This window comes from Mus caroli, unplaced genomic scaffold (genome assembly GCF_978045245.1).
Source record: "Mus caroli unplaced genomic scaffold, Mus_caroli_1 scaffold_2, whole genome shotgun sequence".
NCBI classification, from domain to species: Eukaryota; Metazoa; Chordata; class Mammalia; order Rodentia; family Muridae; genus Mus; species Mus caroli.
Window position 1 is genome coordinate 153216808 of NW_028227257.1, and position 26562 is coordinate 153243369.

Here is a 26562-nt window from a genome sequence, read left to right on the forward strand (position 1 = left end):
CGAGATGGCACAGATGGGGCATTGTTAACCTGTAATTAATCGGGCAGTTAGATGACATCACGTATCTGAGTCCCTCCGTGTGAACCTCCTGCCCACTCTAGCTAGCACAGAAGTAGAAGCTGGGTGCAGGAAAGCCAGGGCTGGGCAGGTAGCAACCCAGATTGGGGATGGCCCAATTTGTGCAGGCCTCAAAGGGGCCCCAGAGGAGAGCTTCATAGCAGAGCAGACATGGAAGAGAAGACCCTCCCGGAGGAAGCTGGGGACTGGAGCTGACCACAGGACCTCCCACTCCCACTGCCCCAGAAGTCTGCAACCCCCCCAGATCGGACTCCCCAACACAGGACAGATGAGAACCGAATGGAGATATATTTTGAAACGCTCATATTTGTCTCTCCTCTCACGTTGTTGTTTCTTTTCTACAATCCTGAGACTGCTGTTCATCAACCCCCGGCGTCTGCACCACAATGTCCCAGTGAGCAGTTCCGCAGGGAGTCAGTTCACAGTCAGAGGCCAGCAGGCAGGCAGGCACCGAGGACAGAGCAGGGCTGTTCAAATCACCAAGAAGGGGAAGGAAACCCTGCCCGTGTGGCCCCCCTCCCACCGAAGGAAATGTCTGTCTGTGCTGTTCTCACGGGCCTTCAGCCTCCTGGTAAGGGCCTCCTCTGCTGTCTCAGCGTCAGGGTGTCCCAACAGTTTTTGACACTCAAAGCAGAAACAAAACAGGTCCCCCGCCATGCCATCCAGTTTACATGAGGGATAAAATTACATTTGTACAAAAATAGATTCATTTACCCTTCCCGGTGCGTTAAACATTCCTCTATCTTTACTCCCTGCGGACGCGGCCTCCTCCCCACGGTGGCCGCACATCCCAGCTAAGGCATGGCTAGAGTTCAGGGCACTCCAGCCCTGAAGCATCTGAAAATAGATGCATCCCCTGCCTCCAGAGAGTCCCCAGAGCCCGACTTCCCCACAGAAGGGGACCTCAGGTCCTTGCTCACGAGAAGCAAATGTACAGGAAAATGGGAAAGTCTTGATTAAAAAGAACACAAAACATCAGTAACTGTGCCGCATCTCCCGTCGTCAGTGGGCAGTCTCTGTATAGCACATATGTTCACACCATACACATATGTGCATGGAGACCAGGTCACACGCCCCAGTTCTACAACGGGGACAGCAGATGACTAGCCATTGGTTGCCTGCTTTCGCCAGTTATCCTGGGATGCCAGGGGAGGGGGCCTGGGTGTCTCTTGGCACTGTCACCAAGTTGCCCAGGATCCTGGGGATGCTGTAATTTGGAAAACTGAGGGTGTGGGGCCAAATCCCCCCAGTGACTGTTTCAGGGTGACACAGGCCAGCAGCTGCCACAGGCCCTGTGGTCATCTTCACTTCTCAGCCACAGGAGCCCCAGATGAATCTCCAAGCAGGGTGGTGACACACATGAGGAATATGGCCCAGAAGCTGCAATGCGGAAGTCACGTGACCATTGGTGGCAACAATCCAATCAGGTTGAGGTGGGGATGGGCGCAGGGTGGCTAATGAGCTGATGTTAGTGCTATCTTTAGAAAATTAAAGATTGTTTCACCAAAATAATAACAATAATAGTTACAATCATAATTAAGCCAAATTGGTAACACGACTGAAGGTCTGGTTAAATGAAGCTCCAATTTTCTCCTTAGTGACACCACGCCACACCACCGCTGCAAACAAGCAACACTGCCCCCGATGACAATGAGGCTAAAGGAGCAGGAAGCTCACCAGGGAATCTATAGTGACAAGCAGTGGCAGGTAAGGCTATGTGGGCCAGTGGGGTTTGCGGCCAAGGCCCCAGTGCCTGATAGCCAGCCAAGCCCAGACATGGCTCAGCCCCAGGACTTCCTCTGCTGGAGCCACTGTGCATGCTCTGTGGCTCAGAGGGACAGAGCACAGTGTGGAATGGGGCTGGCATGAACAATGGAAGAGGGGGGTCTGCAGAAGGCACGGTGCTGGTTATGGACTAGGGAATCTGCTCCTCCACCTGATGCTACTAGCCCCAAAGGCTGTACAGATTTTCTAGCAAAGCCTAGGAAAGGGGCAGCCAGCGGGTCCTGGGAACTGTGCTGTCTCCACAGTCAGCTCCCATGCCACTACATGGAGAGAAGGGATACAGAGAAGATGTTTCTGGAATCTTTTATGGCTGCCTCTGCCGGTTATGGTTTAGGATTTTGAAAAGATGGAAAAGCAATGTGTCCTTCCCCACAGAGCCTAGGAAACTGGATTCTCCCACCCACCACTTCTAGGTCCAATCCCCTAGATGGTCTGTTTTGTGAGGGCCTTCCCCCTCCTACCTCATGAGAGACCAGTTATTGGGGAGGCAATATGGCCATACCCACTAAGGCACCTGCTCCTGACAAACCTGGGCCCTGGAGTCTGAGACTAGATCATGAAGACTGACACCCAAAGAGGCTCCACAGTGCAAACAAGGCTGGTCAACTGGAGAGGCACACTCAAGAGCCACATGGGACAGGGCTGAAGCCTGAGTCTGCAGCCAGCCACCTGAGCAGGCATGACAGAACCATTGGGTCAGATTCTGAGCAAACACTGTCCACAGATACCACCATACCAGAGGGAGTCCCAGAAAGTCCCTGTCTGTCAGGATTCTAACAGAAGTGGCCAGTCCAAGAAAGGGCCCATGCTAGAGTCCCACAGAGAGCCTGCTGACTCAGTCACACCAGGACAGTCACCTGCCATGCCTTCATGGTTCATCTCCAAGTCCCTCAGGCCACCTTCCCCAAAACCAGAAAACAGCCCTCCTCTCCTCCCTGAGCCTCAGGATGCCCAGTGTCCCACAGGACCACTGAAGTGGAAACCCCATTTTACGTGAGCCAGGGCAGTCCTCCAGGATGATCGGTAGTGCCATCTTGAAGACCAGAAAGGAAGATCTGTGATAGGGAAAAGCCAGGCTACTATAGTTGGCTAACCCTGGGTTGGTGAGACATGATGAGGGACGATGACATAAAAAGGAACTGGGGGACATGACAGAGGACCTCCAGCCCACGCAGCCTCAAGGTGGTCCCAGAATCCTGCTTGGAGTGATATCTCAGGGCATCTTTGGAAAGAGGCTTTATAGGTTAGCTATGACCCAGGAGGATACGACCTGCCCCACCTGCTCCTTCTTGATCCCAGGTGGATTCCCACCCTAGCTGGGTACCAGGACTCTGAACAGGCAAAGATGGGGCACTCCAAACAGAGGTGCCATGTGGGATGTCGAGAACCAGCGACAGCAACCAGCAACCATAACAAGCCCTTCTCCCAGCTCTTGCAGCTCCAGGTGCTGAAGGCCCCATGTCACCCCACGACCCTCGGGGTGACAGCAGCATAGCCTTAGAGCCTGATGTAGAGCAGGAGCTGGCCAGGTGTCACACCAGCTCTGCTATGGCCCTGGGCCAAAGGCAAGCATGAGTAAAGATGGCGAGGATGGTGATGCATCTTTTGGGCCCATAAGGACACTGCACCCCAAAGATCCACACAGGCCATCAGAAAGGGCAGGGGCAGGGCTGGAGCTGAGCAGCTGTGTCCAGGCAGGGCACGGGACCGGCACATGGCGGCGGGGGCCTAGGTGGCTTGATGTGGTGCCTCCAGCATCTCCATAAGGAAGGTGTCGATGGGCGTGTCCCCGATGAGCTTGAAGAAGAACAGGTGCTCCAGGCACTTGAGCCCGATGGAACGCAGTGCAGGCAGGCGGAGCAGCAGCTTGGCAAACCTGCAGGACAGGAGAGAGTAAGGACAGGCCAGGAGGTAAGGAATGCTCCCCTCGGAGTGCTCCCTGCTCTACTTGGTGACTTGTAACTTCCCCGGAGACCAGCCAAGCCCAGTGCCTGGGACCTGAACCTGGTCTGCAGAGGAAACTGCCTAAGCTGATGCTCTGGGAAGAAGTGGGGACTAGAGAAAGGAGGTTCCTTGGAGACAAAAGAGCACAAGGGGCAGAGGAGTGGCAGGGGTGGAGTGGGGGTGCGGCAGGGGTGCAGCAGGCTGAGTTGCATCAAGATCCACGAGGCCCTAAAATGAAAGGAAGAGCCAATGCTTGACTACTGTCGGCCAGGACAGGCTGGCAGGGTTTGGGAGAGCAGTTACAAGTGTGGGCTTGCTCCACGGGCAACGGGGAGCCTTGACAGAAATTTCGGCAGGTAAGAGCATGAACAAGTTTTGTGCATCGGAGAGGCCTCTGCAAGAGCGGCTGTCTCGCTAGAGGCAGTGGGGCATGTCCTAGGAAGAGGCACCAGGAAGCTCTGTGGGCAGCCTCACCGGTAGTCACACGCATGGTACTCGGGGTGACTGACAGTAGAGCCAGCAGTGAGCTGGGAGATCCCCTGCTTCAGCAGGAGCACCTCCCCGGGGAGGACCACAGAGGCCTTTGGGTTCCTTTACCCCTGGAATGTTTCCTGGGCAAAAAACTGATAGGCATGGGAAAGGAATCTAAGAGCTCACGGAAGGTGGACAGTGTGGTGTGGGGACAGGACCTGGAGTCTCACATGTGACCTCTGTGTCTGCTCAGGGCCTCCTTATATACTGGAGGGGGCTCTGGGCCTCATTAATTATTAACAATGTCTTTCATTTCCAGGGAGGAAGCCTTGTGGCTGGCTGCCCCGCAGTCCTCAGTTTAAAGGCACAAGCATAGCTTGGAGGCTGGAGAGGCGCCAGAGAACAGGCTGTTTTCTGCTGAGCTGGCGAGATGGGCTAAGGCAGGAAGCCAGGAAAAACAAGCCGCTGCCACCCTCCTGTCCTCCTCCGGGAAGTTTCACTTTAAACCAAACCAGATGAGGGCTAAACAGCAGTGTGGACAGTTAACCATGTGTGTGCCAGGCAACAAGATTGGTTAGTGTGCCCATCTGCCCAGTCTTCCACTATTCCACTCACACCTAGCTTGAACACTGGGAGACTGCAAGAAGAAGCAGAACTGAATCCTTGGAAAACACCATTTCTCATGGACACCTACTGTGTGCCTAACACTAGACTGTGCACCCAGCACTGAACATGACTAGATGCCAGTCTTCCTTAGGCCAGCAGAAAGAATGTGTTCTCCAGACTCAGCCACCTATTATGCACAACTGTACAGCTACAGCACCTACGCTATGCTGGCATTTCCAGGTCACTTAACAGGTGAAGAACATAAGGCTTCATACTCGTAAATAGCAAGGACCTACTGTGCACTAAGAAATGGATCAATTATCTCAACTGGGTATAGGGGAAAGTGGGTAGTTCTCAGAGCTCATGAGTCCAAGGCTGCCTAGCTCCTGCTCAAAGCCTAAAAGTACCCCAGACTGGTTTAAGGAAGACTCCATTGTTTTGTGGCATACAGAGGGCTTTGAAGATGTGTGGCTGAACCCAAGGGTAGAGGCAGGGGGCTGTCCAAGATGGAGACGGAGCTCACCTGCCCGGCTGCTCGGGGTACTTGTGTTTGCAGTACGCTTCTAGTGACGCATACACCTTCTCCCTCAGCGCCTCTACCTCAGCAGGGTTTGAGAGCCCCTTAGAGTCTGTAGAGAAAAATAGCCTCAAGTCAGAGCCCCCAGACTATCTCCTATCCACATGCAAGAATAGTAGAGAGTGTGCATGCTACACAACTAGATATGGCTGCCCTGCAGACCCATAGCTCCCAGACCAGGAGGATGGGTGTTCTAGAGTCATATTATGTCTCCATTCGGCCACTTGAAAGTCAAGTGACCTTAAACCAGTACCTTGTCATTCAAGGACTTAGTTTCCCCATCTTTCCCCAGGTGGTCATGAGAGATAACCAGTCCTCTCACTGCCCTTGGGCCTGGCCCCACTTACAGGAAAAAAGCTGTAAGCCCTTCCCTGAGGATCTCCCCATACCATGAGCCAGGAGACCCCTCCTCAGCGCCTAAACACTGGCCACAATACAGGCTACAGAAAAACCACAGCCATAGTCATCAACACCATCAGGGCACAGTGTACCAGTAAGAATGCTGAGGGTACTTTGGGGTCTGGGAGCTCTTTAGAACACACAAGACACCTTCAACTGATCTAGTCCCTGACAGTTCCTCCCTATCCCTAGGAGCCCCAGGCCCAGGCCTCCCTGGTTCACCATGCCTCCAGCCAGACTACTCAGACCTAACCTGAGAAACTATCAAGTTGGCTCAGGAATTACAGCCTGGTGAGCTATCTGGGGTGGAAGCCTATGTCCCTGTCCCCCCATATTTTCTACTCACCATGTGCAGGGCTGGTGAGCCCCATCAGCCAAGCTTCCAACCCACATTCAACCCCTCCCCTGGCAGACAAGGATTGACTTCCAAATACAGAAGCCCATGCATACCCTGCTGCAGCGAGGGCTCCAGCCTCTGCGGCTTCCTAGGGCCTAGTCAGAGCCACCCACAAGCCCACAGCCATCTCTTGAATCCCTGAATTTCTCCCCAGCAAGAATTCCACGCTCTCAGTTGTGTGTTCCCATCACCATGTGGACTGGCCACCAGTGGCATCTGCCACCAACCCAGTGCTGTGAGCACAGGCCTGGGCCACTCTTCACACCACAGCCTCCCACACAGAAGACAGTCTCAGCCTCTGTGACAGCAACAGCTTAGAGGCCCTGAACACTGCAGCTCCAGAGCTACCAAAAGGACTTACTGTCCTCAAGAGGCTGCTCTGCCCTGACCCCAAATATCCTTGAAGCCAAGGTCTGAGACATGTTAGTTACCCTCAGGACACCTAACAAGATGGACTGACCATCTGACCACCAACCCCATCCTGGGAGCTCACTCTAACATTAGACCACGGTGGACAGCAGAGCCCACGAGGCTCAGCTGGAGAGCACTAATGTCAAGTGCCTACTCTGGCCGCATAGAGTGCCACTTGAGCCTCTCCATTACATCTCCAGACAAGTGGAGGCAGGAGATTGATATCTGTTGTAATGTGGACACTGGGCCCTGAAGGTCAAAGCATGGGGCAGAGCAGCTGGGAAGACTCGCACGCTCTTGGCCAGGTGGGAGGCGGGAGGACCGTACCAGGATTGAACAGGACAATGGCTCGCAGGCAGCCCAGCTCTGTCTTGTCCATCTGCATGTCACGCATCTTAGACACCAGCTCTGTTAGCACCCTGCAGGAAAAAGCAGGTGTCAAAGTCCACGTCAGACACGTCCTCACCAGAGCCCCACCGAGAAGGATCCACTGGACGCGTGAAGCTCAGGACGGACCGAGAATGACTGCACTGAGCCTGGCCAGGTCCACAGACGGGAGCATCACTGTGACCTCACAGTCCTGTGGAAGATGGGGTCCTCCACTCCCCCAGTGCAGTCTGGGAATCTGAGACCAGAGGAGGAACCCCAAGATTGATGAGCCAAGGCGAGCTGAGATGAGACCTCCCACTGCATGGCTAGTCGAGCTCACCCTGCACTCAGAGCTGTTTCTTTTAGCTCCAGGTTAGACTTTTCCCTGGGACAAAGCCTCTTGGTGGGAGTCATTTTTCATCAGCAGGTATCACATAGCTTCCTCAGCAAGACAGGGACCCCTCCAAAGGACCTTCAAGTGTCCTTAGCCCACTCAACATGTATGGAGTCTGGAAGAATCCTAGGCTCCACTCCGCTGTCAGGCACCTGAACCAGAGTCTCTCTGACCTCAGAGGCAAGGAGGAGCCCTGCCACCAAGGGTCAGACTTCACAGTCCACTCGCTTTGACAGCAAGGATAAGCGAAGGCCTCTCCAACTAGCGCTTCACGTCCCCAGAAGATAAAAGCATCAAGCCCCCAGAGCTGTCACTTTACATTTCCCAAAATCAGACCCTATAGGCTAAGCTCCAATACCTTCCCCTGCGGAGTGGCCCTGTAAGTTAGCTTGTCAAGGGCTTGCCGCTCAGAGCCTGGTACTGAGCTGAGGTTAGCATTTACCTGCCTGTGTGCTCCAGCTGGCCTTTCCCTGGGAAGAACTCAGCCTGTGTACTGTCCTTGCTATCCCAGAGCACTGGTGGGTGGCTCTGCTCACCTCCAATTTCAGGAGCTCAGGGACTCGCCTGCTTCGCCCCTACCCCACTTCTTATGGGCCTGCTCATTCCCACTCACTGCCTTATGCACCAGCCCCAGCCCCCAACTTCAGCTGGCAGAGACTGGCATCCAGGGCCCCAGAACACTGAGGTCTGGCACAGGCCCTTAGCCTATATACAAAGGCTGGGCATCCAGACATAAGAGCAGGCAGTCACAGTCCCTCACCTGGTAGGCATAAGTAAGACAGGCATTGCAGGAGTGTAACTGGCTGGGGCCAGGTGGCCTCTGCATGTGGCTGCACTCCAGGCAGCCTGCTCCTTTGAGCATGTTTCTAAAAAGCAGCCAAGGCACATGCAGAGGTGCCTTAGACTCAGGTCTACTGGGGCTGTAAGGAGCAGCAGATCAGAAACACCAGTTATTCAGTGATAGGTCAGGGCACAGATCACTCCAGGATGACAACAGTGCTCATGGCTGAGACATGCCAGATGTTGACACGTATAAAACCGTACCAGTGGCATAATCTGTTTTTGTTATACTTGGGGATACTCAGCTCACAAAGGAAGAGGGCTGCCTGTGGCCTCAACTCCCCTGACACTCCACTCCACAGACAGTAGTCTCTGTATGTCTGGCCTGCATTTTTTTTACGTTAATGTCTTTCCTACGCAGAGGCTATGTCCAACAGAGCAGAAAGAGACTAAGGGGCCTGTCCCTACCTGTCAAAGGTAGTCCCCCCCCTCCACATACCTATTCAAGTTGGCCCACCTATGGAAAAGGACACCCACCCCACCTACCTGTTGAATACAATCCATACTTAGCCTAACAATCAAAGATAGTCCCCAACCCATATACCATCAAAGATGATGCTACACCACTCATGTGTTGAAGATGGCATCCATCCCACCTATCTGAGATGGTACCTACCCTGCCTACCTATCAAAGACAGTGCCACCCAGCCCACCTGTCAAAGATGGCGCCCACCCCAGCACTGTGAGCGCTGTTCCGGTGTACGTGCAGGCCGGTGGCCAGGAGAATCCCATCTTTCACAGCTATGGAGCGGTGGGAGAAGGAGGCGATCAGCAGCTCGTTCCAGCCTGGGGAAGGGGTGAGGCATATGGTCACTCTGCTGTTTCTATGACCCCATCACTGTCCCTTCCCTCACCCACAGCCAGATCACAGAAGCAGCATGCTCTAGATTCATCTGCCACACTCAAGTTAGGGTCCTCAAAATGGGACCCCAGTAAGTGTACCTGGAGGAAGGTTCCTGAGCACCTGAGCGTGAGCAGTGCCTCTTCCTTCTAGCAAGCACACATTCTACCAATGTACCAGCCTGGGAAGTTCTGCCCGAGGACTCCCTCTAACAAACACAGGGCATGGAACCTTCTTTCTTACATGAAGAGGGCATGCATGTGCCTCAGAGGAGCTGGGAGACCTCCCGAGGACTTTCCCCATGACGGCTATGAGGTGACTGATGCCAGTCTGGAGCATGCAGAATGCCAGGAGAGTTGAGTACCGAGAGGAAAACCACCTTAGAGCCACAGGCCTAGTGCCATGCATCCCAGGCCCCAGCACTGACCAACCAGAGCTACTATGAAAGCACTAAAAATGGGCCTTCAAGAAGGAGAGAAGACAGGACTCTGCACAAACAGCCAGGGGCTCCTTGACAAGGTGGCATGAGCCTTTCAGCAGGTCCAGAAACTCCCTGTATTTTGAAATTCCAAGCCTTGCAGTTCCCATATCCCTGCTCCAAGCCTACCGGCCCCTTTTACAATGGGAAATGGAAGCAGTCAGCATGTGAGAGGTGGGGCCTGATAAGCTTCTTGCCACAGGGGAGATCACTCCCAGAAATGTGACCTCAGGGTCCCCATAAGGATATGTGGGGCCAATTCTGCCTCATCTCATTTCTAGGCACCTGAGCCCCACACTGAGCAGGTCACCCGAGGCTCCACCCTAGGGCTGTCCCTTCTACATGGGTTGACATGCCTCAGTGGCAAGTGCTCACTGGGACACCTGTGTTAAGCAAGAAGGCCAGATGGCTCTGCAGTTCCTACAGTCGTGGCAGTAAAGACCAGACAGTGGTGTTCCTCCTGAACAGTGCTTCCCAGCCTCAGAGAAGTCCTGTGTTCACATGGCTCATCCCACAAGCCCACCTAGGCAGAGGCAAACATGGCAGGATCCATCTTGTTCATCTCAGCAACCCATACCTACCAAGAGGTCTTTTCAAAGGGAAGGTAGGAAGATCAGTGCCCATGCGAGCCTCACCCCAACTAAATAGGTTCCAAACCAACAGGGAACCATCTCTGCTCATGGTATCTACTGGGGTGGGCTGAGGCTGAGAGCCCTTGGTGCAAGCAGAAAACCAAAGCAAGTCAGGGCACTCAGGCCCCTCGAGACAGCATGGTCTCCAGGGCTCTTCACCGGAGTGGGGCAGTGTCAACTGTCACCAGAGTTCTGTGGCGAGCAAGAGTTGCAGATGCCATTCTCAATATATTCCCATCTCTCCACAGGTTGGCGATCTAAGTCTCTCGATCCTAACACCCCTACTGGTGACCTAGTGGACTCTGAGCAACAGTCAGCATGCCCCAGTGCCCAGTTAATCAATAAGGACCAGGGCAGCCTACAGACCTAGCCTCAGCCCAAGTTTCAAGGCTACACTCCTTCCCAACAGTCCCTTGGCTATGAGAGAAACACACTCTTACACTCCAGACACTTGCATCAAGGCCTCTGCTCAGAAAAAAGTCTGAAGCTTCCAAGGTGACACGGCTGCAGAGGTCACACAGACCTGGCGGGCAGCCGAGAAGACCCTTTACCGACTTTCTCAGCTGGAAGGGGAAGGTAGCTCTATACCTCACGCAGGAGTGGGCAGGAGCCCACTGATCCACTAGCAGCCACCTGCCCAGGCTACTCACCTGCCCGTAGCAGGATGACCTGGTCGTCCAGGGGCAGCTCAGAAAAGTGTGGGATCCTCTTGGCCCACTCCACAAGAGTGAAGAGCTGCTTGTCTGCCGCTTGACAGATGTTGGTAACAGGGTCATTTGGCTAGAACGGAGGAAGGACATTGATCAAGCCTCACACCTGATACCCGACAGAACCACCTCTCCCCACACAAAACACCCATGGAGTGGGGTGCCAGGATCTGCATCCCAAACCATCTGAGGCCTGGCACAGTGAAAGGACTCTGAGAAGAGATCCGCCATAGTAACAGAGGCTGGAGGAAGCCCTGGCTTATTGGAGCGGGACTAGTACCAAGGCAGCGGTCATCAGAAGAAGCAGGAGGCTGTAAGTTAGAAGGGATGTTATCAGGAAAAGCAGATTAGAGGACATGGCTGACCTGAAGCTGGCCGGAGTCCCAAGTCAGGGGGCCTGGGGAACCTCCAAATCAGGAAAGGCAGGAAGATAAGAGTCAACGCTGCCCAAAACCTGACTGGGGCCCACCAAGACAGACTAGGGTCACACAGCTCAATGGCTGAAGGAAACGTAATCTGTACCATGGAAGCCTATCAGGTCTTCCCCACCCCTGAGAGCAGGTGCTGGGGGAAGAGAAAAAGGAGCCATTTAACAAGCAGGTGAAGGAGCTGAGATAGGGCCAGACCCCATCTTTAAAGGTAGCAGTAGCCACCCAGGTGAGAAGTCCTATCAAACATGCAAGTACAAGCTTGGGGCTGGACTGGTCTTTGCTTGGTCCGGATTCCAAGTCGCAGGTAGAGGTGATATCACCAGAAGCCTTCTAGAAAGTTCTGCCAGAAGAGGAACACCCAGACCTTGTTATAGGTGAGGAGCTCAGGTGGGCCTTACAGTAGGCTGGGAAGCCTACCCTGTCGGGTGGGCCAGGGTCACGGCCTCTGACCTCAGGGTGTGGTGGGCAAGAGTACCCAAGAACAGGATACAAGACTCCTGATTTTGAAAAAAAGAAGTAGCCAAGCATCGGATAAGGAGAGAACTGTCGGCTTTAAAGGGCTTCCTTCAGCTGACAGAAACCATCTGCTCAGCAGTGACGTTCAGTCTAAACACCCAGCCCCGTGTGAAGGGCCCGTGAAGCGCTCGGTGAAAGGCACTGACAAATCAGCTTCCCATCACTGGCCTGGCAGGACTGGCCGCAGGGAAGCCCAGGGCTGCAAGGACAGGGGATGGCAGCCCATGGTCCCCAGGACAGAGTCCAAAGGAATGGGTGACATCTCCCAGCCACACAACCCTCAGCAAACCTGAGAGGCCAGTGGAGCCCCGGCACCACAGGTACTAGGGACTGTCTGTCTGCAGCCTGGCTCTGCCTCTCAGCCACAAGGGGCTGCTCCGTGGATGTCCTCCTTCCCTGCCATCTCCTGGGGAGCAGCCCCAAGACAGGAGACAATGAGGGCCCTAAGCCAGCTGGGAGAACACATAGACCAGACCGTAAGACAAGCCTCACACCCAAGCTCTGTGATCTCAGCTTTCTCCCTGGCCACCCTCTTGAATCCAGTGTCACAATACTACTATGATTGGGAAAAAGAGCTCAAAATTATTCTGGGGCTGACTGTGGCCTCTGCGGCCATGTGTACACATGCCGTCTGCCAGGACTGGACACAAGGCTTGAGCAGAGGAGCTGAGAAGGAAGAGGCAGGGGCCACGTAGGTGTGAGGGCCCACGCCCAGCAGGCACCCACAGGAGGGCCGTCTGGAAGAGGGGGCTGAGAGTACTCTGGTCCTGCCCTGTTCCATTCCACTGTAGCTTCACTCCTCTCAGCAGACTCCACAGCAGACATTTAATGAGCTACCACTTGCCAGCTAGGCGTGGTCACAAGACCACCCAGGCAGGACCCGGAGGAGCCAGCAGCCCATCTGTGAGGCTAGGTGCAGCCTATCCTCCTCAGCTTGCCTGAGAGAAAAGACCACCAGGTTCATGTATGCAGATCAAGGCCAGTCACATGACACTGAAGCACACTGGCTTTCCACAGTGTCGCTCTAAAGACCTGAACCCTCATGGAAGAACAGCTAAGGCCACGTCTGAGGCCATTCCCAACAATGGCCTTACTTGATAAAGGAAAACCCTAGTCACCCTTCAGACCCCAGCCAACCACCCTCAGGCCCTATTTCACAAAGCAGAGTCCTGCTGCTGCTCTCCTCTCCCTTCCAGGACTGGTCAGAGGGCTTAGGGAACAGACTCCAACCAGAGCACTGGGCAGGTTCCAGTGGGCAAGGGTTTTTGTGCTCTCCCTCCATTGGGAGCTATCTTCACACAGCCAGGATTGGGTCCCCCAAGGAAGATTACCTGCAAGGCCCTATGCATTGTCTCCAGTAAGGCAGCTCTGGGATTAGACAGATGAATGCTGGGTAACAGGGGTGGGGGTGGGGGAATAGGAACTGTGTCACGGGTCCTCACAAATATGCAAGGGGGGATCTCCGCTCACAGACTAGAGAGGAAGAGACATGCCCAAGCCCCTGGGACAGGGCAAGGCTCCTGACAACACAGAGCTCAGTCACCCCACTGACTCCTGGGATAGCTCACTATACCGCTGCCCTGTGCCTGGAGTTGAAGGAAAAGAATTGGTACTCTGTGTCCACCACAGTCACAGGCTGAGACGAGGGTACTAAGATGCAAGAGAAGACCAGCTAAGTCTGCTTCAGGGGGGGAAGCTGGAAGGGATTTCCTTAAGGTCTACCTGGACTGGGTGTCCAGTGGTTAATGGCAGGACTCTGGTCCCAGATCTGAAGCCTACATGAGGGTCCAGATGAGGTCAGGATATCAATAAAAAGCTCATATGAGGCCTCTGGGTTTGTGCAAGGCCCTGCTCCAATCTGGGACATGGCTGCAGCCTCGTCACTGGGGCCTTGGGCAAATGGAGTACCCCACCCAAACACATCCACACTGGCCAATGGCCCCTAAGTGACAGCAGGAGCAGAGCAGGGGACACTTAGGGAAGAGCTCAGGTGAAAGTCCAGGAACAGGCATGGAAGCCAGGAAGATCTGAAACTAAGATCCTGTGAGCAGCCAGGAGGCGAACCAGCAGTGGGAACTATGGCCCTCCAGTCTTGTCTGGAGGCTACGACAGCTATAGGTGGCAGGTGGCACCGGAAACTAGGGAAGATGATTGTCTAGGCCATTCCTACAGGTGGCCAGCTCGAGGGTGACCAGCTGAAGGCCAAGAGACACTTCTGCTTCAACAGTCGTCACAACAGCTGCCACCCACGAGCGATGAGCACCTCCCTGTTGGCCTCTGCACCTTTTTGTAGCAGTGGGTGGGAAAGGGAGCTTAGAGGGCTCTGCCCAGGCTCAGCTCCACATAGCTTCTCTAAAGGACTCCCCTGCACTGAGCTCAAGCCTCACCGTGATGTAAGCCGAGATCCCACAGTGACCCTGCTGCGTATTTGGATGGGGCAAACAAGGAAGGCCAGCAGGAAGGCTGGCGTATCCCCACACTCACAGGGCCACCCAGCTGGACAGAGGTCTCATTGCTGGGGACAAAGGCCAGGCAGCCAAAGGGCTGGGGTTTGTTGGTGGTTGAAGCAGGAGGGTAAGAGAGTGAGTACAGGGGAAACTGAGGCAGGTGAGCATCTGACACTCACTGAGCTGGGGTTCAGCCCCATGTTTGCCTCCACGTATGTCTCAGTCTTGGGCTCGACAGCGAGCTCAGCTTCCAGAATCTTCTCTACAGGCATGTCCTCGTTGGCACTGCTGGTGGACTCCACCTCGTTCTCATTCCGGTCCTTGCCCCGCTGCCGCTCCTCCTGCACAGCTGTGAACAGGAGACAGTCACTGGGCTGGCCGGTCCCACAGTTCCTAGGACATCCCCCACATGCTTAGGGCCAGCCTAATACCTGCTTGCCCTTGCCACTGGATGGCTGTATACCCTTAACACACTCAGCTAATTATATAAATACACCAGACCCCATCTGAGCTAAGGGCAGATGGCCTTTCCTGGAGCTGATGGGTCACAGGAATACTAACAGGGGTTTTCAAGACATTGGTGGTCTAAGGATGTGGGGAAACCCAAGAAGGCTTCCTGGAAGAAGAAGTAGGAATGGGACTGAAGGAGGAGTAAAATGAAGAAACCAATTCACTGGAACAACGTATAAAAGTACCCAGGAGAGTACAAGACGTTCTCTTGATCAGGGGCAGGATGGGTGACTGTGACAAACAGGTGACCACTGAGGTGATGACAGTGGTCATCCACAGCAATAGACAGTCACACTCAGAGACACACTGGGCAAAGATGAAGGCACCCAATGTCCCATGCTCTCCATCCTTGCTTCTGCCAAGAAGCACTCCGACCTCACATAGCCCATAGCTTGGTCCCCTTCCTCCATGATGCCACAGGCCTTGGGACTGCCCACCCTGCTTCACACCCCAGACAACAGCCCCCACATAGCTGTGAGCAGCCTGGCTCTCGTGGAAGGAAAAGAACTAGTGGGGTGGGCAGGCTGACCTCTGGGAAGCAGGTCCAGTGCAGAGCCTCGGGTGGGAGCAACATAGCGAGTGTGCCTTCTCCTCCCACCCACCTCTAAGAACTCCTGTGAGCCTGTTCTACTCTGCTCCTGCCCGGACAGCCAACACGCCCCTCCCTCCATTCTGGGTTCCTGCAGCAGGCTAGGTGGAGACCTGGATGACCTCCTCTCCAGACCAGTGCCCCAGGAGGGTGCCTTTCGGAGAGCCCAAGGGTGTGGCCCAAGGGATCTTCCTGGTGCTGCTATCTCAGGACCTTGGTCAGAGCTCTCCTAACCCTTGGGTTCCCAGATGGTAGAGCACACAGCTCAGCAGGGCAGCACCAGCCTCCTGCTCTACAGTCAGACCTACCTCCTGGCCCACAGCCTCCTTGAATGGCTTACAGAGTAAATCACAGGGCCAACAGGAGGGCTGAAGGGGGAGGGCTTCGCACACTGCAGTGGCCTTACCTAGCCCAGCTAGAGCTCCAGGCAGCCACCTCCCAGGGAGCAGCCTTCTCTCCCCGTCCATCTCCCCTCAGCCCTCCCAGGATCCCACTGCAAGGCTCAGACCAGTGGTTCCCTTTCTTGCCACAGCTCTGCGTAGATTCTGAGTGACATTTTTAATCCCCTGGCTACTGCTCCTTGCTGGGCCCACCAATACCATTCAGCTGGGGCCAAGCTCCCCAAACCCAATGACCTGGTTGTAGCAGAGACTTTCTACCTGTGAACAAGCCAAGGATGGGAGGCTGGTCTGACGCCTGCAGAACACCAGCTGGGCTGAGGAACTGGGCAGAGGCTGGTGTTTTGCAAGCTTGGCTCTTTTGGAAAAATCTGACAGCAGGTTGGGGCTGGTGTAGAGTTGAATGCCATGGGCAGATGGTGCCCAGTCTACGGGGGCTACAAAAGGCTACCAGACTCCATCCCTTCCCAGCTGGGCTTCTACGGGCCCTCCATGTGGCTGCCAGTGCATCTGTGTTAGGGTCACTCCACAAGTCACTGAGGGCTCTGGCCACTCAGCTCACCAATACTAAGCAGCCCCACTGAGAGACACCTGAACAGACCAATTGTAGCCAGGGTCAGGCAGCCCTCCACCCCCACCCCATCCCAAAGCCAGATGACAAAACTCTTCTTCCACCTCAGGCTAGGACAGTGTCAACCCCACAGCCTCACCTTCCCAGATGGGGAAAACAGACTCTGAGGGCCAAGTGCCACAGCAGACTGCAGGCTCTGGGATGAGCCGTATACCTTGAGCAGCCCTGGTACTTTGGGCAATTCCTCTAGCATCTCTGTGCCCCACTTCCTGTAAAATGTCAATGCAGAGCCTGCCCTCCAGGGGACCCTGAGAGAAGCACCTGAGCAGGCTGGGCCCCACCCTGCTGGCCCAGTTTCATTCCCCAGTAAGGGACTTCCTTGCTCACAGAGACAGCCTTGGGATATAGGAAGCCCAGAAGGAGGCAACCCAGAAGGCAGGCCCTCACAGCAGCCACTTATCCCTGAGAGCTTGGCCATGGGCGGGTGAGGGGCTCCTCACACCTGCCTCCCATGCGGGGGCAGCTGAGAATTAATTAGCAAATGTTTTGTGAAGCACTTTGAAGCCTCCAAAGGCCCCAGCAGCTCAGGGCGGCATCGTTATAAATATTATCGTTTTATTTATAGACAGCGGAGGGGGCAGAGGGAGTAGGGGATTTATGTTTTGCCAGCTCAATCACCTTTTAGACACACTCATGTTTGACTTATGCTCCACTGGCGCCCGGAAGCCTCGGGCGGGAGGCGTCTGTAAATACAGAGCCTCGTTATCCTTCCAAGCCCGCGCAGGCCTTGCGGGGGAGGTGGCTGCCGCAGACTGAGATTCCCTCAGCCTGCTGGTGGTGCCTGAAGCCTGTGGTTCAGCCCTCCCAAGATCCAGATGCAGGCTGAGCAGGAGATGACCCTCCTCCAGCACACCTGGCTCCCACTTAGGACACACAGTCAAAAGTGGAGTGTTTGGGGTACTGCTCAGCCACTGGGCACAAGCAGAACTGAGGGACCTGAACAGGATATAGAGGCAAATGGCTATCCCAGACCCTAATGCTTCCCACGTTTGGGGCTCTGCCAGAAACTGTGGCCTTCCTCTGCCCCTTAAAAGCCCAGGGCTGGGCCTTGAAATAGGCAGGACCGGGTTCTATCAACACTGGCCTTACTGCCCCTTCTGAATACCCAGGCAGTGTTGGACGGCTTCTCCCCAAGGTCCCAAGCTCAGGGTATGGTATTCCCTCCCTCAAGGACAAGTCTGGGACAAGTCCCAAGAAGAGTGAAGACACAGACAGGCATGCATCATGCACAAACAACACAAAAATACACAGTGGTCGCCATGCTCCAACCTCACTACCAGCTGAGCTTGAGCTGTCTTCTGCTCTGTTCCACAAACTGTTTACTGAAGCCCCATGTTCAGATGGAGACACCAGGCCCAGAGAGGTAAAGACCTAAGCCTAGAGAAACAACTAAGATAGGGCCATTTCCCTATAGCAGAAATGGTGGGTTCACCTCTGTCTGTCTGTCTGTCTGTCTGTCTGTCTGTCTCTCTCTCTCTCTCTCTCTCTCACACACACACACACACACACACACACACACACACACACACACACACACACACGAAACTGCCATTTCCGCACCCAAGTGCTCCAGAGCCAGAGAACAGGGTGCAGGAAGCTAAGAGAGTCAGGAAGGAAATGCAAAGAGGCCTCAGGGGAAGGGAGCTGAGGATGGGGTGTGTAGTGTGCAGCCTCTCCAGCCTGCATATCATCACACTTGCAGGGCCCCCAGCCCTACCACCACCTGCCCCAGCCAACAGGCCCAGGCCCAGCCTGAGAAGGGCACTGCCTACCCCCAGCTGGGGAATGCTGCCAAACAAGTCCCTGTGGCTGCTTGCACACGCAGGCCCCTGCTATTGCCCAACATAGATGCTATCAGCCTGCAGTATCCTTCATCAGCCTGAAGACAGGGTGCCTTTCCCAGGGCAGGGCCACCCCACAGGGAGACACAGCCTTCTTGTGGTCAGCTCCCTCCTCACAGCACCTCTACACCCGTCTCGGTTTCCTGGGTTATGTGTGACCAAGCCTGGAAGACAGAGATCATTAGATTCCAGTTCCAAGGCTTAATGACTGCTGCTTGCCGGGACTGGGTACCTTGGGGGCTGAGCTAGCACGGGAGCCGACGGTGCACGTCCTGCGTTCTCTGGGCCAAAGGCCCTGGGTTGGCAACCGGCCTCACAACTTCTCCAAAGGCTGTCAGACTATCCAACTCTTACAGCCAACAGCCCCACCCACTACTCATAGAACTCTCCTAGTGGTTAGCCCAGGAGAACAGAAGGAATCAAATATTAATTCAGTCTGGGACTGGTCCAGATCCCAGGGTGGGGTGAGGGGCAGTGTCCAATACCTAAAAGCAAGCAGAAGTAGGGACCAGCCCTTGGGAATCCTCTCAAAGACCCCTGCACAATGGGCTCCCAGGATACTCTAGGGCCAACCATCTCAAGAGCAGAGCTGTGGACTACAGCCACAGGCATTGGGAAATAGGATAGGTCTCAGGTAGGCAAGAAAAAGTCCCTTCCCCCAGCCAAGGACCAGACATGGAATGGCAGTGCCCACCATGCCTAAGGACCTCCAGACATCTTAGAGCTGCCACACAGACACGTGCATGGCTTCTTTGTCTAGGGCAAGACAGTGCTTCACAGGGCTTACACTAAATACTCATAAATCCAGCTGGAACAAAGAGGCACGGGGGTGCATCTCTCTAGTGGAATGGGCAAAGCATTTCTCAGGTGTCACAAACACAGTGTGGCCCAAGGAACAGAGCAGGCTGCAGTGGAGTCCTCTTCTCTGCACCCCACTTCCATTTCTGTGCAGGGCAGGTAGCATTAGGCACAGGCATGGGGGGACAAGGACTGGACAGGGAGTGCTCAGTGCCCCACCCAAAGGAAGTACATAGTAAGACCTAGACGACTCCAGACTCCCTACCTCAAGATTTACTGTTCCACTGAGGTTAGGGGACATCATGTACAATGCCCACACCTCTGGAAGCCCAGGCAGCTGTAATCTGAATGCCAGCACCCAAGGTTAATCACGGGAGCAATGGTAGAAGGGTCATGTGAGCTAGAGAGTCCCTCTCTGGGGTCAGAACTCTAGTGCCCACCACAAGCCAGGTGTGCTGGTAGCCTTGGCTTTCACAGACACACTACTCCCTTCTGCTGGCACACAGTACCTAATCTGTCCATGCTCAGGCATCAGTCTGGACATATCTCTACATGAAGCCATGCTCACCACCCAACACTGGGTCAGGTACCAGCTCCCAAGCTCATGCTGACCAAAGCCAGGGACTACCTGTTTATCTGGTGGTCAATTTCAGAGGATGGGAGCTCATACCCAGAGATCATTAACAGTGCCCATCACCAGGAATAGCACCGAGAAAGAGTGAACTCAGGGCTGAGCTCAGCTCCTGAGAGGCTCATACAGCCTCAGGTCCACCTTCTGGCCACGGCCCACCCCAGATCTACCACTCAAGGACCTGTCCTCCAGAGGGTGTGCTGTATTGGCTACTCTCAGCAAGTGCTCCCTTGAGGGCATGTCCCCAAGGACAGACAGTGTACCCCCTCCATTGGCAGAGCACTCCCTCCCTTTGCTTTCTCACTATAGAAAAAAAGGGGAGAGCCAGAAGCTGGGATCTAGCTCAGCTAGACAACTGTGTTACGACTTGGCCCCTAAAGGCCATGGAAACCTCTCATAGAGGTTTTATACCAAAAGAAGGGGTCACTGTGAAGAGAAAAGCAAACTCTAGCAGTGACCCTACTCAGGAGCCCCTGAACAAAGGCGACTGAAGAGCTGATGGGAAGGTGGAAGGACACACAGTAGGCATTGGGAAGGTGGAAGGACACACAGTAGGCTGATGGGAAGGTGGAAGGACACACAGTAGGCATTGTGTCCCAGACAGAGGAAGCTGGAGGGGCAGTGCTGGGGACAGCGAGGTATAGAGCCTGCCTCAGAGAGTGCCCAGCCCTGTGAGGCCCAGGCCTAAACTGATGAAGGAATCTCACCCAGGCACCCATATAGACAGATATACAAACAGACAGACAGATACATACACCCAGACAGACAGACAGACACACACACACACACAAACACCAAACCAGAGAACTACTGTCCCACATGGAGGACCAGGAGGACACAGAGTAGCTCAGGAGGTCTAGCTATACAGCTTGACATCTGGGACCTCTGGGGAGTCACCTGGACTTGTCACCTAGCCTCCCGACCTCATACACATACATCTTGCTGATAAAACAGGCTCAGAATCCTGCTCCTCAGAGGACCTGTAGGCTAACAGGTAACCCTGCCAGGGATGAAACTGCAAGTGACCTTGAGAAGAAGGGAAGCCCAAGATGACCCTCACCTGAATTCAGCGGGCTCTGGGAGATACTTAGTGGTCTCTAGGGGCCCCTTCCCCCACTCCAACCCAAATGTACCTTATCTCATGAGCCTCCCTTCCCATCTCCTCCCTAGGCAGACAGAGATCATGTAGGTACCAACCAAGCCTCTCTTCCCACCTTCCTTGCCCCCACTTCTGCTTCCAGCCTCTTCTGCTGTGCTTCTGGCCCGGTGCTTGGTCTCCAAGCCTCATCTGTCTCCAACACTGCTGGCTCACCCCGGCCATACCTCAAGAGTCTTGTCCTAGGAGCCATGCTGCCAGTGGGACAGACCTGGTCTGTCTTGTCTGTTCTAAAATCCTAAAACCTAGCCACACGGTAGAACAGTGAAAATCTGGTTGGGGAAGGGCTGGCATGAAGGCAAGCTATCCAGACAGCTGTCTTAACAGCACAGGCCAGGGGCTCTGCTGAGCAGGAGGCACACAGAGAAACCTGCCAGGCTATACCAGAGTCTGGCAAACTGCAAACTGCAGGCCTGGACTCTGTATGCAAATGCCCCCCACATGAAGAATGCTGAGGAAGGGACAATGGAGGCCCCCTGATGAGAAGAGCATGCCAGGCAGCGGGGTGCTCAAAGCCTACCTTCCCGCTTCATGCCCATGGCCAGGCACTTCTGGTAGCGGCAGTATTGACACCGGTTCCGCTGTCTCTTGTCAATCAGGCAGTCCTTGTTGTCTCGGCAGGTGTAGGTCAGGTCTTTGCGTACTGTCCTCTTGAAGAAGCCCTTGCAGCCCTCACAACTGTATACCCCATAGTGTTTGCCTGCAGGGTGGAAGTAGAGGACGGGTGAACGTAATGACAAGGCCCTCTCTCGCCCACGTGTCATGCTGCAGACCGGGGCTCTGTATCCAGGTTCAGGCTGGACTCTGATCCTCCCTGTTCATCAGAGAACAGGTCCACCGCTACTACAGATTGGCGCTATGGGTCAGCAGCCCTGAGCATAGCATCCCCAGCAATGGTGGCCTTGTGCTCTCTGTGCCTGAGCTATTGTGCCCTGGAAGAGGATGGGCACTGTTCTCGGCTCAGGCTTGGCTCAAAATGGAGGCCAGCAGACACTACACCTCAGCCATCCATGCCTACATCTTCTCTTGGCATACCTCTAGACCACCCTTCCCATCCTAATGTCCACCTCACTTGAGGACAAAGTGAGACCCCTGGAGCTCCCAACCCACCCCTTATTCTATCAGGCACAAGGGGCTACCCTGGGCTCTTGCTTCTCTGTACCCAACCCAATGGAAAAAGCTAGGGACACTCAGTGAACTGTGCCCAGGTATTGTGTCCCTGCCCACCAGGCAGTCCTACCTGAGGAGCGGTCCCCACAGATAGCACAGATGTGCTTGGTGAAGGAGGCCATATTTCCTGAGGGATGGGCAGGAACCTTGAGGACGCCATTGAGGCCTAGTGGTGGCTTGATATCCTCACTGCTGCTCACGGGGTTCATGGGTGAATTGAGCTGCAAGAGGAGGGGGAGTAGGGTAAGTTAGCCCTGGCAGGCTGGGGATGGGCACTAATGAGAGCGGGGTCTCCTACAAGGAAAAACTCCCCTGTACAGAGCCTCACTCAGGCCAGAACAGCTACAAGCTAACAGGACCATCATCCTCAGAGTAGCCCCTCATGAGAGCCAGGCCACTGCAGGGTACCAAAGACCTCACATCTCAGTGATCCCAGCACTCTCGGCACCATACAAGAGGCTCACTTACTCCCCACCACCCACCAAGGAGCTACAGCTGCCACTTAACAATGTGCCATGGGCCCTGGACACATGAGAGCCCAGGTACTTAGCACTCCCCCACCACCCGGGTGAGGACAAGAGGCCCAGGTTCAGGGCTGCTATCAGGCTGGGCTCCTCCAGAGTCACACATATCCCCACCACCCTGCATGACAGTGGTATCTGGGGGCAGAACAGGAGAGGAAAGCAAATGGACACCCCAGACATCAAGCCATAGAGCCCATGTGGCTATCTTGGCTTCAGCACACCCCTTGCCTCTCCCTGCCCGCTGGCCGCCAGGAGCAAGCGTGGGAAACTCACCCTGTCACCCAGGCAACAGCTGCAGCGTCGCAATGACACAGCAGTTTTGGTTCCGCAGCCTCCAGCCTAGCTCTGCAGTAAGCACAGGGCCCAGAGGCGCTTCCCCCTGCCTGCCTATCTGCCAGGGCGTCAGAGCCCGGCTGGGTAGTCCCCCCACTTCTGAAAACCCCTGACAAAGGCAGAAAGCCAGCTGTGCAGTCGGCACTGGCCTTGTATAGCCCCTGCTGCTCCCCTGCAAGGGGAACCTCGCAGCCTTCCTCAGGGCCTCCTGCCCCATCCCCCACCCCTTTCTCACGGGGCAGGAAAAGAGCAGATTCTGCAGCCCTGGCTGGCTGGCACCGTGACCCAGACTGTGAGGTTCAGCAAGGATACCTCATCCTGGTTAGCTTTTGGGGGGCTGCTGGGGAGCCTGAAGACCCACACAGAGAACCAACCCTGAGTGTGTCAGAGGGGGTTGGAAGGTCTTGGCGGCAGGCAGGACATCTCACTGCAGAAGAGAGCAGTGTTCACTGGCTGAAGGCCCTATGTGGGAATCCTGGGGCAGCAGGGAGACAGCCGGCTTTTGCTGGCAAGACTGTACATCCCTCCACTCCACTCACTGTATGGGAAGCCTAACCCTGCAGGTTTCTGGAGGTCTTGGCTCTGGGCAGAATAAACAGCCTGGGGCCCGTGAAACCTGATGTCAGGGCAGAGCAAAGGTTGGTCTGTAGCACCCCCGGCCCAGAGAGCTCCACGGTAGGCAACCTGGGAACCTGTGACTTGGAAGATGATTTCTTTGCTCTTCCCAGATTTGCACTGACGGACCAGGACAGTTTCTATTCTTCCCTTCCTCAGCATCCCCCACAAACCACAGCCCCATCGTCCTGGGTGCTTCTGACCCATCTTCCAGGAGACCCAGGACTGGGCAGCCCTCACTGGAGCCTGAAGCCTCCCTGGGTGGGGGCCGTCCCATTTCCCCTTTCATATCCTTAGCATTTATTTCAGTTCCACCCCATCACTACTGCACCTGGGTCCCCACCTATCTCCCAGGCATCCCCTCTTCCACTCCTACCTCACCCTGTCCTCCCAAGCCCACTCAGATGAGCTATCCAGAGCAGACCTGCTCTCATGCACTGCAAGCTCCCCACAGCCCCGTTCCCCATCTGCCTGGCTACAGCCATCATGAAACACACGCTTGCAAAGTCACTGCAGTTCCCACAGTGCGAGATCCTCCCCGTAAATCAGGACAATCAGAGGCCTTGATGCCTTGCTCTCTACATCTGGGCAGTCAGAAATGCTTCCCAGTTGTAAATTACCCAGGGAAGCCAGCATGGCCAGACAGTTGGGTTTGGGAAGTAGTGGGGAGCATCCCACTGGGCCCTGTCCTAGTAGAGCCCCCAAAACAAATGAGCCACACCGATGGCTTGGGCACCGGGTGGCTGTGGCCTGACATAGCAAGGAACCTCACGGAGCTGAGAGCCAAGAGGGGTCAACACTGAAGCCAGGGAACTATGAAGATCAGCTCTTCATTTACCCTCACTACTCATGGCTTCCAGAGCTAGCAAGGGTATAGAGAAGTTATGATAAAAAAGAACATGGCCATGCCAGGGGAGGTGGCTGCGTGGTCAGGCCTGCTTCAGGCCTGCACACAGGCAGTCATGCCGGCAGCACCTCAGGCCTTCTGTCTGCTTCTGAAAAGCAAGGTGGGGAGCAGGGGACAGTGTAACAGATTGCTCATAAATAGCACCCTAGCTCTTCTATGTGTTCAGATGCTTGGGCTAGAATGCATACACACACACACACACACACACACACACACACACACACACACACTAGGGCAAAGGGGCTTAGATGGAATCAACCTAGAAAAAGCAGCCAGATTGTCTGGAGGAGAAGCTTAAGAGGCTCAGACCAGTCTCAAGAGGCTACCTGGTGAGGTGTGAGTGGTCTCTCTACACACCCCCGGCACCAGGAAGAGGGGCACAGATGTCATGGCTCAGGGCACAAGGCTTTGGAAATCTAAGGGACACATAGGTGCTGTTGGCCCTTTGGTTCTAGTGAGGATGGTTCCAGGTACGCCACTGGGAGTTGGCACAGCAAAGCTATTGGGGGTGGAAAACAGAACCCAACCTGAGAAGCTCAGAGCAGAAAGGGGATCCCTGACCTGTTTCAGAAAAGGTAAAAGGAACCCCAAGGAGCTGGCTTTCCAGATGCAGTTTCGTGTACACCAAGGACAAAATCCTGTTAGAAACTCACCAAGACCCTCAAGAAAATAGAAGCAGGGTGAGGCTCTATAAGATATCCAACAAGCATTCAGGGCCTTGGGTGGAAGAGGCTGAGAAAGACCCCCTAGAGTGCCCACAGCAGGACGAGGGCCCTCCTAAGCCCACAGAAAAGGAAGTCACGTCTTGCAGATAGCCACCATCCACAGAGCCACAGAGAGCCAGAGCCCATGCAGAGGCTGTCTCCAGGGGCCTCTGTAGAACCTAAGGATGGGTTCCCAGGACCAGGATGTGCTTTCCCTGAAGGCCTAGGTATACTGAGGCCAGTGTCCCAGGAAGAGGAACCTATGAGCCCTCAGGGATCACTAGAAGATGGCCCCAAGCCTGGGGAAGCATATACCCCAGAGTTCCACAGTCATGGGGACAGGCTTCAGGCCGAGCTGAAGACCAGCTGCAAGAAATTTCAACTGATAGAGCTTTAGAAGCCAGTGTGGGTCAGTCCTACCACTACCAGCATGACTCTCGGAGACCAGCTTTTGCTCTGTAGCCCACTCTCATGAAGAAACAGTAGAAATCTCAGTTCTGAACCATTGGTTTACAGCCTACAGGGGAAGCTCCCATTTTCTGTCCCATGTCACTAAACCTCATCCTAGCACTTACCTGGGGGCTACCAGTCCCGAAGCCCAATGTGGGTGTGGTGGGTACCGACATGGAGTGCGGGCCCATGGGGGAGCTGATGACAGAGAAGGGCGGACCCATGCCATTGATGGGGGAGTTCAGGGTGCTGATAGGAGAGTGCAGCTGCCCAGGGGAGCCCAGCGGAGAGCCGATTCCTGGACCCAAGGAGGGGTGCAGCGATGGGGCAGCCATGGAGCCTCGACCCGTTGGAGAGTTGAGGGATGAAGAGTTCACCTGGGTAGAGAAGTCTGCAAGACAAGAATTGGCAGGAAGGAGGGTTAGAGCATCCTCTAGGACCTGGGAATCTCCTACCCCCTACTCACTCAAGGTGCAGGCAAACCTAGGGTGCCAGGACCCCTTGCCATACTCTAAAACCCAGACTATCTTTGAGGGCCCCAGGAGGTGCCACTGGCATCCATCTTAGACTCTCTGGGTTCAGGGCGAGCACAGCAAGCTAAAGGCTCTAATGTCTGTGACCCTTCCCTCTGGACCACATGACCTAGACTTCTGGGTACCACAGCAGGGCAGTCCTGACTACAGGACCTTGGCCCCTCTCGCTCCACGCCACATGCCAACCTTTCAAGCAGGGTTTCAAACACATGAAAAATCTCAGTCAGGCCTCCAGGTGTCAAATCTAGTGCCCACAGCCTGACAGGCCATGGAGAAGACAGTGAGGAGCCTGCACAGGGCAGAGATACACACCATGTTGGGAGCTACAGGCCCCTCTGAGGCTGGTGCTCTTAGAGTCCCCCTTTCCCTTCCCTCCCCCCTTTCTTCCCTCCCTCTCATCTCTCAGTCTTGGCCTTTCCTGCTGCCTGGCATGATGCTTGCTCCTGGTA

General features: G+C 54.9%; 1 protein-coding gene across 5 annotated transcripts in view; it reads right to left on the bottom strand.

The window, feature by feature from the left end:
* Positions 1–347: 347 nt before the first annotated feature.
* Positions 348–26562, bottom strand: part of Rxra (retinoid X receptor alpha) — an 87883-nt gene continuing 61668 nt past the window's right edge. For all 5 annotated transcript variants that reach the window (XM_021180527.3, XM_021180494.3, XM_021180503.3 and 2 more), the window contains exons 2-10: positions 25706–25971; positions 22118–22268; positions 21398–21577; positions 14503–14672; positions 10873–11002; positions 8925–9057; positions 6996–7087; positions 5408–5513; positions 348–3739 (exon numbers count right to left, since the gene is read on the bottom strand). In XM_021180527.3, coding sequence (XP_021036186.1) covers positions 3592–3739; positions 5408–5513; positions 6996–7087; positions 8925–9057; positions 10873–11002; positions 14503–14672; positions 21398–21577; positions 22118–22268; positions 25706–25915 — 1320 coding nt within the window. In that variant the 5' untranslated portion in view covers positions 25916–25971 and the 3' untranslated portion in view covers positions 348–3591. The remainder of the gene's footprint in view (positions 3740–5407; positions 5514–6995; positions 7088–8924; positions 9058–10872; positions 11003–14502; positions 14673–21397; positions 21578–22117; positions 22269–25705; positions 25972–26562) is intronic.